This window comes from Lepeophtheirus salmonis, chromosome 1 (assembly GCF_016086655.4).
Source record: "Lepeophtheirus salmonis chromosome 1, UVic_Lsal_1.4, whole genome shotgun sequence".
Classification (NCBI taxonomy): domain Eukaryota; kingdom Metazoa; phylum Arthropoda; class Copepoda; order Siphonostomatoida; family Caligidae; genus Lepeophtheirus; species Lepeophtheirus salmonis.
In genome coordinates, this window is record NC_052131.2 from 43,407,786 (window position 1) to 43,423,006 (window position 15,221).

Consider the following 15,221-nt stretch of genomic DNA (forward strand, 5'->3'; position numbering starts at 1 on the left):
AAGCCCGATTACGTTATTGTCTAACCTTGTATTTCTATTCATCTTGGCTCACCCTAATTAATTATGTTTTTCCTTCTGTTTACTTGTTAGTCACCAGGATTACCTCAAAACTATTGCCTCAAAATGGGGGAGTTTCGAAATTACATATTTTCTAAAGTATCTAAAAATTATATATTTTTTAATATGCTTCGCATATAAGAAAATCCGAATATAGTCCACTTTTCATATGAAAAATAGCCTTTTCTTTTTTCTGGATTTGTCTTTATTTACTATGAATTCTTCATCTGATTTTATATGGTTGGTAGAGGGTTTTTTATTGAGAAATCCCCTTTTTGACAAAAATATTTCTATTCGAACCCCCTTCCTATTTTCAAAAGGATTTCTGATCTATTAAAACCTCCGAGCTGTTTTGTAAATTGTAGATGGGACTGCGAATATGTGGATTAGATAATATTTTCATTGTCTTTTGACCTAACGTAGTATGCATACAATTTATATAAGAATCCTATATACGTATAATCATCTCATCATTGCCTCAGTATTATACGATACTCTTTATTTCTTAGACCGACAAAGGCGTAACATAAGCTAGGCAGGTTCTATTATGTAAAGCCTATAAAGGCATCTTTTCAACACTTAAAGAGTAGTAGAATTAACTAAAGTATTATCACTAAAAAATGATCCTCATTAAAGTACTGGGACTCCAAGTGAGGAGTCCATGTATTGTGTATAAGAATAGAAACTATGCATGAACTAACATGAAAAGTTCAGTTGTTATACGAGTGGGATTTTATTTTTTGGTGCTGTTTGCAGAGTACAAAGGAGGAGAGTGTAAAAGATTAGGAAAGTCAGCAAAGGAATCTCGGAATGATTTACTTAAAAAACCAGGTGAGTTGGAAAATTTAAATTTAGAAGACTTTATGCTCAACGATTGAGCCATTATGCAAGAACTGAATTTGAAGAACAAAGCTTGAAATGAAACAGGTTTTTGCAATTAATTGTGTGAAGGGTAGGAATACAAGATGATGATTTAAAAAAAAAAAAACAACAGTATTAATCATTACTTTGTAATGTATTGCAAAATAACAATAATTAATATCATTATAGTTTTCTTATTACGTTTCAAGTAGTTTTTTTGATATTACAGGTGTTGCAAAGAAGTTGCTCAAGGAAAAACATAGCCCACACGAACGTCCACCCATTCTTTATATACGGCCTATGAGGGACTTTCGTGGGGAACCTATAATTTTAAACAATGAGGTCTCCATTTTAGAGAATGATACTTTACCGGATTTTAAGAAACCTCTTCGGAAAAAGATATTTTTCAAGGAAAGACAAAATCTAAATACTCTTCCAGACTTTGGACAAATCATCATTGAGAAAACAGTGGAGCTCCGAACTAGGGATAAGAAAGGGGAGTTTTTTGTAGATTACGGGAATCATAACGCTGGAGTTCTACCACTTGCATCGCATGGACCTGCAGATCGGAATCTTTTCCCTCCTTTTAATAGAACTTAAATAAAGGAATTAATAGTGTGTTATATTGGTTGTTTTTTTATTTATTTTAAAAAAGCACACAACAATTTATTACAAAGCAAATAAAATTACAGGTTTAACTTAATCTAAAAAGCAAAGGATGTAAACAAAATATATTCATTATTGAGCAGGAACGGCTTCTACAGGCTTATCGACCTTTTTAGGGGATGTAACCTTCTTCTTTTTCTTCTTGGATTTCCCATCACTCTTCTTCTTTGCAGTCATGGCTGATTTCAAGTCATCCTCCACTTTACCCAATAAAGCCTCATCAATCTCCTTATTGAGATCTAAATCATTCAATGCCTATAAAAAAATAAATATCATACCCAAAACAAATCAAGTCAAGAAAAACAAAAACCCGTTATACTCGTATGTACCTACCTCATTTTCCTTTGTTCCAATTTTTTGTGACAAAATTTCCTGCATGATCCGTTGACTTTCCTCAAAGCTAAGAGGTTCATACTTTGATTCATGCTCCTTTAACAATTTTCTAACACAAAAGAAGTGAATTTATTTATATGTATATATATTATGTATTTATGATGCTTACGGCATAAGGACACGAAGCAGTGCATTGGAAATGGCTCGAGTTTCTCTCAAATTGGCTCTGATGCGATCTACATCATCATTGGCATTCCCTGCAAGCTCGTCTCCATCCTTGGATGAGCTATTTACATATGCAGCTGGAGTGAGGGGATAGGCAGGGCGTGCATCTTTTCCACGTAGAGATTGAAATGGATTAGGCGCATCTTCATCGGGATATCTTTTAAATTGGGGTTTTGTAAACTTTTTGGGAGGGTTATTTGTGGCTTTTACATGTCGTAGGGTTCCTACCCATGGAGCCGTCGTAGATTCTGGAAGAATACATTTGTAGGCATGAATTAATCAATCCGTGAGGTTTTTTTTTGTACAAATGTAAAATTCTATTACCGGTTTTGCTGGGTTTTTTTCTTTTCTGGGAGTCAGGTACATGCCGAAGAGAACTGGCCCATGGTACACCCTCGTCATCAAAATCTGTGTAAATACAAATGTATACAAGTAAAGCAGGGGGTAATAATCAATTTTAAGTGTACAATTTACTAACCTCTACTCTCATGGCGATGCATGTTGTCAGAGACAGGGCGGAGGGAGCCCTTCCATGGGTACTCTAAGAGGGTAAATGAACAAAGTTTAAAAATGCTTCATAATATTTTTTTTTGTACAATTATTACCAAAATCCTCAAATAGCTGAGGATAAAATGAATCATCCCCAACGATGACGTCAATGTGTTTTAAACCAGCTTTTTCAGCAACTTCCTTTCTATTACTAAAGGAGTCCTCTTCTGTTTCCCCAAGAATCACCTCAATTACTTTAGGACAGGTTGTGTTTGTAACATTTGGTGCGCATGGCCATGAAGCCCTATGTTGGCTACCTATAAAAGAGTTACCAGGATTATATATATTATCAATGCAATACATAAAAATAAGTCGATTTTACCCGCTACAATTCTAATTTTTCTAGGCTCGGCATGAACTCTTCGACGAACCTCTTGTTTCTTGACAGCAATCCTTTCCATAAGGTCAGCAGGATCCTTTTCTTTCTTCATAGAAATATCTTCTTGTTCTTGAATGATGCTGACCTCATCCTGAACTTTTTCGGCTTCAGAAGATTCTTTTGGTACTTTTTCTTCTTTATTATTTTCTGTATCTTCATTCATCTCCCTTGCCGGCATACCACCTCTTCCTTCTTCTTCTTCTTCGACTGACCGATCCTCACCTTCTTTCTTCTCACATTGAACGTCCTCTCTTTGCTCTTGAGTATTTAGGATTTCATTAGTTGTTAAATTAACATCTTCATTCATGTGATTCATTGTATCGTTAAATGAGTTTGATTGGTTAGCTATAAAAGCCAAATTTGTTAAGGATTATGATATGAGATTTTTTAATGTAAGAACATCAAGATGCAAGTAAGCTAAGCATTAGTTATTATATTGTTATGTAATATACATTCACATAGGCAGTGTACGAACATACGATTATGACTAATTCATGGCAAGTCCCATTAAAACAATGATAATAAGTATGAAATGAGATCATTCAGTGAATTTGATGAACAGCGATGTGTACTCGAGTCGGAAGCCAGATGAATTAATTAAGAAGACACAATTACTCTCGATAGAAATACATACTGGGCTGTATATACGTGTGCTGGCGGCTGCATTTGCACTCACCATAATAAGAGATGTGAAAATTGTGGAAATCAAGAGCTTGTAGGGTACCTTCATAAACTTAACAAAAATCGCAAGGATTTCGACAATTTTCTCATCTCTACCTGTAATTCTCACCTTTTTAAATACAAAATTTCTAACATATTTTCTGTAGTTTTTCCCCCAAAAGGAATAAATTTGGTTTGTGCCCCTCCAATGTTTGAAGGCTTTCTGGAGCCTTATATAACAAGTCTACTACACTGCACTACAAAATGGTTGAGTGTACTTGTGCCATCTTAATTAAGTTGTTTGACTCAATTTACTAGTAGTATTCGAACTTTGTGATTTGAATCCTGTGAGTTGAGTCACACATCTCTAGTCTTACTATATTATAAGGCAATTAACTACATATTACGTGAATACTCATACATACAAGAACAATCTCAACATACTTGAGTGTAATAAACATGCAAGCTATTTTATTATCTACATATGTTGACTACAGTTTGACGTACTATTTATTTCAGCCCTAAGGGAAACAATGATTCGAAGGAAAAGAAGAGGGTCTAATAATACATACAAAGAAGAAAGGATCAGTATTACTTATTCATGATGACATGACATATTTTGTGGGGAATAAATAGATAATTATATAAGAGTATTATGATTAATTTATATATCTACTACTCAAGTCATTAAGTATATAATTTTGCGTTCAGGCGTTTTTGTCCACAAATATTTATTTCATTGTTTATGCTATGATTATTATACAACAGCTTGTATCGGCAACTGCCGGTCTGTATAAAAATAGGGGACATTACTAAATCAATCACAATTGGAATTATGTTGTAAAATTCCTCATGTCAACAAAAGATATATTTTTCTCCGGTCAAAATTCGCAAATATAATGTGAAATAACTGTCAAAAAAATAAAAATGAGTCTTATGAAAAAATATCAGAATTTTTGTCCAATTTTGTATTAAAAAAAGTCATTCAAAAGTTTCTCTTAAAAAAATATATATATATCATGTCTTTACGTTAATTGCATCAGGCAACCTTTCCTTAATAACGAACAGAAAAAAGCCCAAAATCATCTGGTAGTTGGCCAAATAAGTCATACATGCCAAATGTATGTACATAGAAAATCTGAGTACTCCATGAGTATCATTGCCATTTCTCCACAATTTTTAAAATGAATTATATATTATTATTTTTTTTAATTTCTATCTGATAGCCAAAATATCTTCATAGAAATAATAAAATAGCCAAGAAACTTTATTCCTGTTCTTATTGGAAAGACGTTTAATTATCAAAACAATAAAAAAACTGAAAACAATTTAATTTTAAACCCCACAATTGAAAATTTTTCAAATGAATTAATTTAGAGTATAGTTTAATCAAAATCTTAGTAGATGATCAGATTTGCTTCGGCGATGAGTAACATTCTACAGTTGCCGAAAAGATTAACATATCTTTTCTCAAAAAATAAATCTAAATCTATTCTAATCTACTCCATGAAATAGTATCTACAATTTTACCCCCACGCCTCTCTTAGGATTACGCAGTTGGGCCGAACATTAGTTTATACATGGTATGCCGTTAAGCATGTTTATTTCATTATTTGCTCATTTAAACAAATATTTTAATGAGTGTTTATGTTATTGATATATATTTAAAATTAATAAATATAATATCTAAAAAGTATTATGAACCAATTGGGTATGACTGCTACGAGTCTTATTTACTTAATAGTAGCTTGGTTAACATAATCCAAGGATAGTGGCGCCGTCTTACAGATAAAAGATTGAAACAAAATATACAACACAATTTAATTTTGTTTAATACCTAGTTGCTACTTGACCATGAGTTCTATAAATATATGTCGGTCGAATAAATAACATTTTAAGAAAAAAAAAATAAAGAGGCAGATTCTTAATCGATATCTACGAGTAATTAGAGGAGACGAATAATGTAGAAAATCAAACTCTGTATCCAACATAATTATAATCTGTGGAGGTCAACAGTTTAACTCGATCAATGAGATGGGGGCTTGAACTGGAGACTTGAGACTCAAATTGAATATTGAATTTATATTTAAAAACTTGCGACTTAACTGATTTCACAATCAAACAATCACAATCAACCTATTATATTTTGATATTAATAACTCTATTAATAGCTGTATTTAAGGAAACTATTGGTCAATTAATTATTTGGACCTTTACATGTTCTAATTATCGTGGGTACAAAGTTGAATTTTCCACATTATCCGTCTCTTCTAATACTCGTATTCTGAAGTTTTCATATAGGTATATCTTAATATCTCTTCAAATATGAGATATAATATATGTATCTAACCTTCAGTTTTGAATATCCCGTTGATATTATGTACTTCGAGATGCTTCTATTTGATTTTCAATATTGAAATAAAACATATCAACATCAAAATAATTAACTTATTTTGATGTTTATGAACTATGGCTCTATTTCACTGTACTTGAAGAGTTGTTCAAAAATCCCTTCTGAGCAAGATATTTAGATTAAAATCAGTAGCAGGGCTTCGTCAGCTGGGCCCAGTGGGGTGTAGCCTTATAATTGTCTTTTCGAAAATAACTAATTTTAAATATGGCAAAATTTTTCCTTTAAATCGGTCTATAGCGATTTGTTCCATGAGACTGGTCCAGACAGAACTTTTGAAAGGATTGAAATAGTTTGGTCCAAGAAAAATCATAACGACCACGGACCGGTCTAGGATTTTCTGACCGACACCCAACTGTGATAGTTGTGCTCCGCAAATCAATGTTACATAATAAAATTGTCAATATTTCTTCTTCTTTTTTTGTTCTTGCAGTCGTCATTTATCTCATTTCTTCCTCTCATTTTAAAATAAATTTAGCATTTATTTTAAAATGAAAATCATAAAATGGATCCTTCTGGTTTTAATTTAAAAGATACAAAAATTAGAAAAAAATAAAAATATGTTTTTAAAGAATTTTATTTTGAAGTTTTGATAGTTTTCAGATAAAACCCAAAACCATTCATTAATTAGTTGCTTTTAAAGATATAGTCTTTTTGAACACCTTAAAAATCAGTTATAAAAAAATCCTATTTACTTTATCAAATAATAGTTATTGTCTTTTTTATGAAAAACACGAGAAAAAAAACTAAGAAAACTGAATTTGATAAAAAATCTAAGACTTCAGATATTTTTGATGAAAAAAAAAAATTGTTTGCACAAACAGATCAGTTAAAAAAATAATGCTTTATTTACAATGATAAGCTGTCCAGTGAATAATTTTTTACGCAAAAATAACAAGGCAAGAGCTAAAAGAGTGTATTACTGTATTTTACCCAAGAAAATCTTCTTCTTCCTTTGTTATTGTTGTAGTTATTCACCTAATTCCCTTTTTTAATTCGTATTCAATACGTTTCTGTTGGTATAATAATTCGTTTTTTTTTTTTTTTTTTTTTTTTTTTTTTTTTTTTTTTTTTTTTTTTTTTTTTGTAGAAACGAGTCATACCTTTAAATAAACTTGCAGACACGGAGAATCGATCTTGTTTTATGGGGGGAATAGAGAAAGAAAAAAACAACAACTTGCCCATGAGATCCCACCCAGGAATCTGGTCTGATCAAAATTATACATAGCTCTCAGTAAGTAACTCAAAACTCTGGAAACTTTTATTTTATGCCTAAAGATTTGGCAAAAGTTTACATCTAAAACAAATACCACCATTTTTATTATAATATAGAGTATGTACATTCCACATACTCCTTCAAAAATCGATCTCTAAATTCATCGTTTAAAATAACCTATTAAAACTCATATGTCTTGTATAAATAGAAAAAAAAACAGTCTAAGTTTCGATTCTAATTGGATAATGTTTTTATTTGTGTATTAAATTTAAATGATTTGGTTGAGATAACAGGGGTGTCCAAAGGGGGGGGGGACTGTAGCCTCTAACTCAAATGACAGAATTTAAACAAAAAAAATTACTTATTGCTCTGGAAGAAATAAGTAAGAATGAGGGAATTTTTTTATAAGGATTTCTTTTCTAGGAAAAGGGAGTGTAATTTGATCAAATTATGCTGTGGAGAACAAATTTTAGAATTTATTTAAAAGAAAAATTCAAAACTAAGCCCACCCCTAAATATAATCCAGTGAAGGCCCCTACACAAGCATAATTCCACGTGACTTAAACATAAGGGAGTAAAAATAATGTATTGAATAAGAAAATAAATTGTACATATGGATTAAGAATCTGCACCTTTATCATATTGTTAAAATTGTATAAATCCCACCCATAGAGATAATTCACATAGTCATAGAGTGCTGGCGTTGAGCAAAAGCAAGGGAAATTTTTCTAAGCTGAAAGTTAGTTGACCAAAACACTGAAAAGAAGTACAGTTATTTCTTAATCAATTACTCCAGATCTTGTAATGAATCACTCTATACTTGTATAAAATCTGAAGAGTTCCATAAAGGAAAATATAGCCATAGGTAAAATACAGTGAAGATCGAACATAATGATATTTGAAGCGATATACATCAATTTTTACTAATACATTTGGAATTTTTTGGTCAAGGGCGTCAGCCTTTTCTTCACATCACCACTCTGCACGGCGTTACCTCGCTAACAACAAAATACCCAATGTATTTTGTTGTCTCTAGTCGATTCCCTCATCTCACTAGATATTTCATGGCTGAAGTTGTCTAAATATTTCATACTTTAGTCTTGGCTCTTTCATAATTTATTCTTTTGATAAATATACGAAGTAATAAGTTATTCTATCTTTATGCTCCGTACCCAAAAGGACAGGACTACAATGTCTTGTTGATCCCTCGTAGTCGTTGTATGTATATTTACCATTTTATTATTATTTCTACGAAGAAATTTTGGCTATATACACTAATCTTAAGTACCTATAGCTACGCTTTTCATAAAATATTACTAAGTAATATATCATATAAAATAATATGTAGGATTATAATATTACGAAATGTATATATGTAATTCATTTTAAAAATGGTGGATAAATAACATGAGAGTGATATTCTGAGAGCAGATAAAAGATAAATACCATTTGGTATGATTGCTTATTTGGCTAACTGCCAAATGATATCTGGCCTTTTTTCTGTTTCTTTTTGGAGAAAAGATTGCGTCATACAATAAAGGTAACGGCGTGTCTGTTTTCTATCACTATTATCTGTAGAAATAAAATACATAGAGTGATGCGTTGAAGAAGTAGTTGACGCTCTCAAAAAAGAAGAAATAGTTGACCATAACATTCGAATTGTAATAGTTACGTATGTTAAAAACATAGAAATTTGATTATAATAAATTTTTTAAATGTTTATTATAACAATAATCAGGAGGTATTACCATAATTATATGAGTTTAGATATATCAATAAAGTATTTTTGCTTAGATTATTTTATAAAATATATAAATATTTTATTCCAATTTTTAAATTTAAATATAATTTTATTTGGACTTTCAAAGTATTAATGATGGATTTGGGAGATTATTCTGAACATAATTCACCTCAAGAATCAATAATAATTTATTCTTAAATGGAAAAAAATTCGTGAGTATGCTCACGAACTTTGGTTCCTTGAATTATACCTGCATAACATTTTGAAATAAATTTAACTAATGTGAATATATGGTTTGCTTCAGAGGATGAATCAATAGATTGAAAGGCCCAATCAATTTTCTTAAAAGTTACCATTCTATAAATGTAAATTAACTTGATAAAATTATTGGAGCTTATAGTTGTAAATACTAATGATTCTCGATTTTTTTGGTCAACTATCTTTTTTCTCTCGTCTGATTCCGAGACGTCAAAGAATTTCCCTTTGACTTCCTCTGTATCATACCTCTATGTATTTTATATTTTTGCTATGATCCCATCAATGACTCTTCATGTTGTGGAGTTATAGTTGCTTCTTTACATGTTTGTGCATTACTATATATATATATATCTAAGTACGGTTGCACCACCTTGCAGACTATAATTTAGTAATAGTTTGTTTATATGCCATCGTTCACAAGAGAAAATGTTTTATTTTATTTGAGAAGAAAGGATGATTCTGTTAATGTAAGAGTAGGGAGAATAAAATGTGAAATAGGTTCAAGGATTATATTTCTCAAATTTTCTTAAATTCACAATTAATATTATGTTACAGGATTTTACTTCTTAATTCTGTATATATGTATGTATTGGATGAAGAATCTCTACGACACGAAAAGAAAAGAAAAAAATATACTTGGCCTAAGATATGTAAATATATGCAAATAAAATTTGGTTAGTTCCAGACAGTTGTTCCTAATCAATGATTATATTAAAGGCTATAATATGTTTGTAACAATATATTGTATGTTTTAGCTATCCAAGTTCAATCCTTCCTTTTTGGTCTAGACACAATTCCTGAGAAGAAAATCACAAAAAAAAAAAAAAAAATTGTCTTTTTGTTGATTTTTTAACGATAGAAACTCACACACAAAAAAAATATAACTTTAAAATGCAGCCTTTTTCTTCAGTGAGAGATAAATAGAAAGAGAGAGAGAGAGAGAAAGATAATTCAATTCATAATTACCTTCAATCAGCTGTACAAGCGCCAAATACATGGGTGTATTAGAGGAAGCCAAATTTTCCAAGTTTTTAAGGACTTGAATGAGTTCGTCTGCAGAGGGCTCGTGCCCTGACGACATACTGGTAAACTTTTCCATACTTTTCTATGATCAAATAGGTATATTAGGGAGTTATACATGAGTACTGTCCCGTTTTGTGCTTGTTAGTACTTTTATTCCCTTTGTACAAAGTTATTTTTTTTCTGGGACGATAAAAAAAAACTTACTTTGGCAAAATTTGAAGCCCTTTCAATTAAAAAGGAAAATGAGATATTGGGTCATACAGGATCTTTTTTAGGCCCCTAAACCTTTCCAAGTATGATTATATGAGTCAAAAAATTACATTCTTAATACATTTTTTAGATTTCTGTAAAAAAACATTGGGCAACTTCTTTTAAGTCATTTAAGGGGATAAGATGTGTTAAATAATTTGCAGTTTCCTTGTTTTATTCAAAGGATAAATATCCTCCTTGTTGATCAACAGCCATCCCAACTCTCGAGATGGTGCAAAAGTCATTAAAATGAACTATTTAGACATAAAAATATTCCAAAGTCAGTTTTTTGATTGTCCCAAGAAGAAAAAAATGGGATAGTCTAAATGATAGTCACTGATATAATAGTATCTCACCTTGAGTTCTTCCAAATCTAAATAACTTTGCAAATTCTCCAAGTGGTCGTGTTGTTGTTCCCTCTCTTCCTTATGATCCAGGGAGCCCTCTTCTTGAACGTCATACAAAATATTTTCAGAGTTTGACACTGACGATGGTATTCCTTCTCCACCTTCTTGAATATGGTTGTGACTGTCGTATATCTCTTCTAGCTCTGGTGGCTCACTTCCCTCACAAAATTCAGCCTCTGGACAAACTATAATAATTATAATTATAGTACAAGTAATTAACTGTCTCTTGACGATATAGGATGAAATTCTGTTGTGGATATCATTTCATTACGGCAGGAGTCTCTATGAAGTAGGATAGAATTTAATGAATGTTACTCGGATAACAAGGAAAGGGGGGAAATGAAAAGAAAGTTCAAACGTCCGAAAGAACTCTTTGGCCTTTTTTTATGTGCCTGCGTGCATATAGGGTATGTGACTTATGTTTGCATGAATGTAGTGATATAATACAGTTTACTTGCTTGTCTCATAATGTTATTTTATTAAACATATATATCATTATAAAAGGCGAAATCACTGGTTAGGATTCATAAATATGTATATTTATATATAGTCTCAAAAATATGTCAACTATGGACTTGCTTCCATTGTGAAATAGAGGGGCAAACACTTTTGATCACTGTAATAATTACAACAGTGCTTTCATTTACATATATAGAGTCAAAATATTCCTATCAAAGAATTTTTTTTTCTTCTTCATATGTTTGATGGACAATAAACATAAAAGAAAAAAAAAAATATGGAGGAACCTCAAGAATTTTATTAAAGTCAACATTTTGCCAAAAAATTTCGAATTAAAATTATTTTGATCAAATTAAGGATCTCTTTCATACTCTGAATAAAGTAGAAGGAATAGAACTAACACATCCTTAATAATAAAACATCAAATAAATATAGAACCTGGAGTTGGGCTCGTCATTTCCATTTGTTGCTGTTCAAATTGTTGCGATCCAAAAGTAGATTGTGACTTCTCTACTTGACAATATGACTCTGATCCTTTTTCGTGACTCTCTTGTTTCATAATTTCAAACCCCGTTTCCCTGGGATCAGACTCTTCAAAATCTACTCGTCGATGAGTCCGGAGTGACTCTTCCTCACGTCTTTTCTCACTTCGCTGTAACTCATGAGTTCTAGATATAGCCTCTCTCATTTCCTCCAATTTTTCTAATGGAATGGGCTCTGGCTCTGGGCCCAACAAGGAATGTGGCTCACTAAGAAGAAGAAATTAGAGCATTCATGAACAATTTTCTCAACCATCATGATTCATGATGTATGTACCTATAAAAGTGATTATGAGAGGTTTTGACGGGAGCAGCTACAGGATCTATTCCATGAACGTTTCGGAAAATCTTTTTAAGTCCCTTTCCGTCCTTCCGTATCCAAGGAGTATTCCAATCCTTACGAGAATGTGGTTTTCTCACATCCTATCATACGAATCTCGTTATTCTATGTGAATAAAGTATTCATCTGAATTCAAATGATTGAGTCACTTACATGCTCTCCGATCCTTTCCTCACTCCTTGCCTTTTCTATAACAATATCTTCTCCCGAGACGACATCAGTAGGATCTCCTTCATTCCTATCCTCACTAAGAGTTAAAAATAAAAGCATAAGCAGTTGTTAATTTTTATATGAAACCCCACAGATATATCTACCTATTCGGACTTATATCTGTAGAAACAATGTCCTTGGGTATTTCAGCAACCTCCATACCACTTTCAAAGCTGAAATCCAATATAAAGTAGTCTTGTTGTTAATTTAAAATCTTATAATGTATTATTAAGAAGGTGTTTATTAAAATGGAATTAAGCATGACGGCCTTATGATAAAATGAGTGGTAAATATGATATCTGAATTAATTTTCTATTTATATATAAAGAGCTCAATATTACAGGTATCTGGATCTGTACTTGATGGAAAAGGAGATAAATAAATCTTACCTGATGAATGAAGAAATATTAAAAATTATACACTCACAAAAGGTTTTTTGAATAAAATATTAACACAGAAAATATAGGAGGATCAAAATGAATGATTTCCAATTTTCGCTATTATTTTTTGTTATTTGTTTTAATTTTTCGTAATAAGACCTTGAAAAAGTAAGTCTATCCTACGAATAAAATACTTTGATACATAGTTTAGAAGCTCTCTAAAACGAAGTCAGTAGAAAGAGTAGGGGTTAGAGAGCAAGTAGCATGGCCTTTCTAAAAACTTATCAGGTCAATAAGAGAGCACTTCTACCTAACATAATATCATGTACAGGCTATAGGCTTACATATTGTCATGGATTGTATTTGTATAGGGTGCAGGAGATAATTTTATCGAAATTTAACCATTTTAAAATCACCGTGCAATATATAAATATAGGAACTTGATTTAAAAAACTTTTTCAACAAAAAAAAAGTTCTTCCATGTAATAATTAGCATCACTTAACGTGACAATCCTTAGAAATATTCAGATTCTGGAAACGAGAGTTGTGTCTTGACGAGGTGTGTAAGACACAATCTATAATAACAGGGAATCCAGGACGGCCGAGAGAAAGAGGAGTGACATGGAGGAATAAGGCAAAGGTATATTAACTAGTCTGACAGCAACAATATCTTCAGGTATTTATACTAAGAATAATAAAGTAAGTACCTTACATATATATAAAACACATCTTAAATAATAATATGAACAATAAGAAGAGAGGAAGGAGAGAGGAAGATCCTTTCATCCATGGAACATACACAACAACGAGAATGAAACCAGGCTCAGGTTTTCTAGATGTATTCTTTGGACATCTGGTTCCAGTGCTCCAATATGCCCGCCTTCAACTCGTTCACATTGTGGTAAGAGGTCTTAAGATACTTTCCTTTGAAAATGCTTCTCACACTGTAGTCCAAAGGAATTAAGAACTGTTGAGGATGGGACAGATTAACTTATCTTAGAAATAGGAAAAAATTTCAACCCTAAACTTTTGGACCATGCGTCACTTATGAAATGGATCCTCATCCATAAATAATTTCCCTCAGGTCAGTTTGCCTTCATAATCGACAAGGAAGTGCACCTCAAGACCTTTTAGTAGGCTCGGCATCAGCCTTTTTTTCTTTAATCGAAGAAATATAGACCCATCTTCTTGTTATCAGACTCAACGACGCCCAGTCACATTACTTGAGCAGCTGGAGGATTTGTTCTGAAGGCCCTCTTAACCTCTTCGGTTCACAGTCTAACTAATTATTTATTTCGTCAGTTTATGACCTTTCTTTTTGGGAAGATTTTCTTAACGAGAAAATTTCAACTTCCAGACCATCACTCACCAATTGCCTTTTTGCTTGTTGTGCACAAATTTTTTGTCTGATTCCAAAAGGTTTGAAAAGAAAATATAATTTGTTGGTCGATTATATTTTGTTTTTCTTTCCTCCCTCAGATAAAGATGAAATCAAATAAAACTGTGCAGAAAAATTATCTCATGCACCCTGTAAAGGATTTAAAACGGGGATTTTGTTATAAGTGTAAATACAAAATTACTGTAGTGTACATGAAAGAACGTGTGCGTGAAAGAAGAAGAGTAAGCCTGAGGATTTGTTATGGAGTTATAGGTCTAAGTCCTTGTTAGACTCGGAGTAGAATTGAGGACTAACGTTGGTGTAATATCTGCATATATTATTGCTAGATACGGAGTGGGGTTTGTGTATATTCCCTTTGCCTTATGGCAAATTTGTGTGAATTTCCTTCATCACAAAGCTACTCACAGCTAATTTAATGAACAGCATTGACAGCTAAGCTACACTCCTTCCGAACCCTCTTGATATTGTCAGGGAGACCACGTTAATTAGTTGCATAAAATAATATTTTATTTATGAAGGAATATTTATTCTTTCGTACTTAGAAATAAACATTTTCACATTTTTAAATAGATTTTTATGTAATAATGATGTATTAGGGAAGCACGCAGGATTTTATTTGGAAGAGGGGGGGGGGAGGTAATTTTTTAGCATCGACAAAAAATAATAAGAAAATAAAACTTGCAAATTATTTTGGACATGCGCCACTGCTCTATCAATACTTAATAAACTCATAGACTCAATTTCCTCTTTGGGAGAAAAGGAGAACAGAAAAAACCAAGCATTTTAAATACTTTTTAATACAATTATATTCTAGTTTTGATTAAATACTAGAAAAAAGTATCCTAGGCTGCAACAGAATA

General features: G+C 31.8%; 2 protein-coding genes and 1 long non-coding RNA gene across 3 annotated transcripts; 2 read left to right on the plus strand and 1 right to left on the minus strand.

The window, feature by feature from the left end:
* The first annotated feature begins 673 nt into the window (after positions 1–673).
* LOC121130088 (uncharacterized) lies at positions 674–1,541 on the plus strand. Its single transcript, XM_040725804.2, has 2 exons — positions 674–888; positions 1,148–1,541. Exons 1-2 carry the CDS (start codon positions 759–761, stop codon positions 1,516–1,518), a joined length of 501 nt encoding a protein of 166 aa, XP_040581738.1. The 5' UTR covers positions 674–758; the 3' UTR covers positions 1,519–1,541.
* On the minus strand, positions 1,539–13,193 carry LOC121130076 (uncharacterized). Its single transcript, XM_040725782.2, has 14 exons — positions 12,972–13,193; positions 12,687–12,755; positions 12,526–12,619; positions 12,310–12,455; positions 11,932–12,242; positions 10,984–11,219; positions 10,322–10,460; positions 3,014–3,415; positions 2,748–2,948; positions 2,621–2,683; positions 2,467–2,550; positions 2,087–2,390; positions 1,918–2,026; positions 1,539–1,839 (listed from the first exon to the last, which is right to left on the minus strand). The coding sequence occupies exons 2-14, from the start codon at positions 12,740–12,742 to the stop codon at positions 1,657–1,659; spliced, it is 2,328 nt and encodes a 775-aa protein (XP_040581716.1). The 5' UTR covers positions 12,743–12,755; positions 12,972–13,193; the 3' UTR covers positions 1,539–1,656.
* LOC121130097 (uncharacterized) lies at positions 12,734–13,085 on the plus strand. The gene is made up of 2 exons (XR_005868597.2): positions 12,734–12,868; positions 12,926–13,085. It is a non-coding gene; the product is annotated as an uncharacterized lncRNA (long non-coding RNA).
* Positions 13,194–15,221: the final 2,028 nt, after the last annotated feature.

Bases quoted from the DNA above. Each gene is read 5' to 3' on its own strand.
- LOC121130076 (XM_040725782.2), bottom strand. From the start codon at position 12,742: ATGGAGGTTGCTGAAATACCCAAGGACATTGTTTCTACAGATATAAGT. The intron at 12,456-12,525 runs GTAAGTGACTCA...TTCGTATGATAG, and splicing joins AGGAAAGGATCGGAGAGCAT to GATGTGAGAAAACCACATTC. The intron at 2,684-2,747 runs GTAATAATTGTA...TTACCCTCTTAG, and splicing joins TCAGCTATTTGAGGATTTTG to AGTACCCATGGAAGGGCTCC.
- LOC121130088 (XM_040725804.2), top strand. From the start codon at position 759: ATGAAAAGTTCAGTTGTTATACGAGTGGGATTTTATTTTTTGGTGCTG. The intron at 889-1,147 runs GTGAGTTGGAAA...TTGATATTACAG, and splicing joins TGATTTACTTAAAAAACCAG to GTGTTGCAAAGAAGTTGCTC.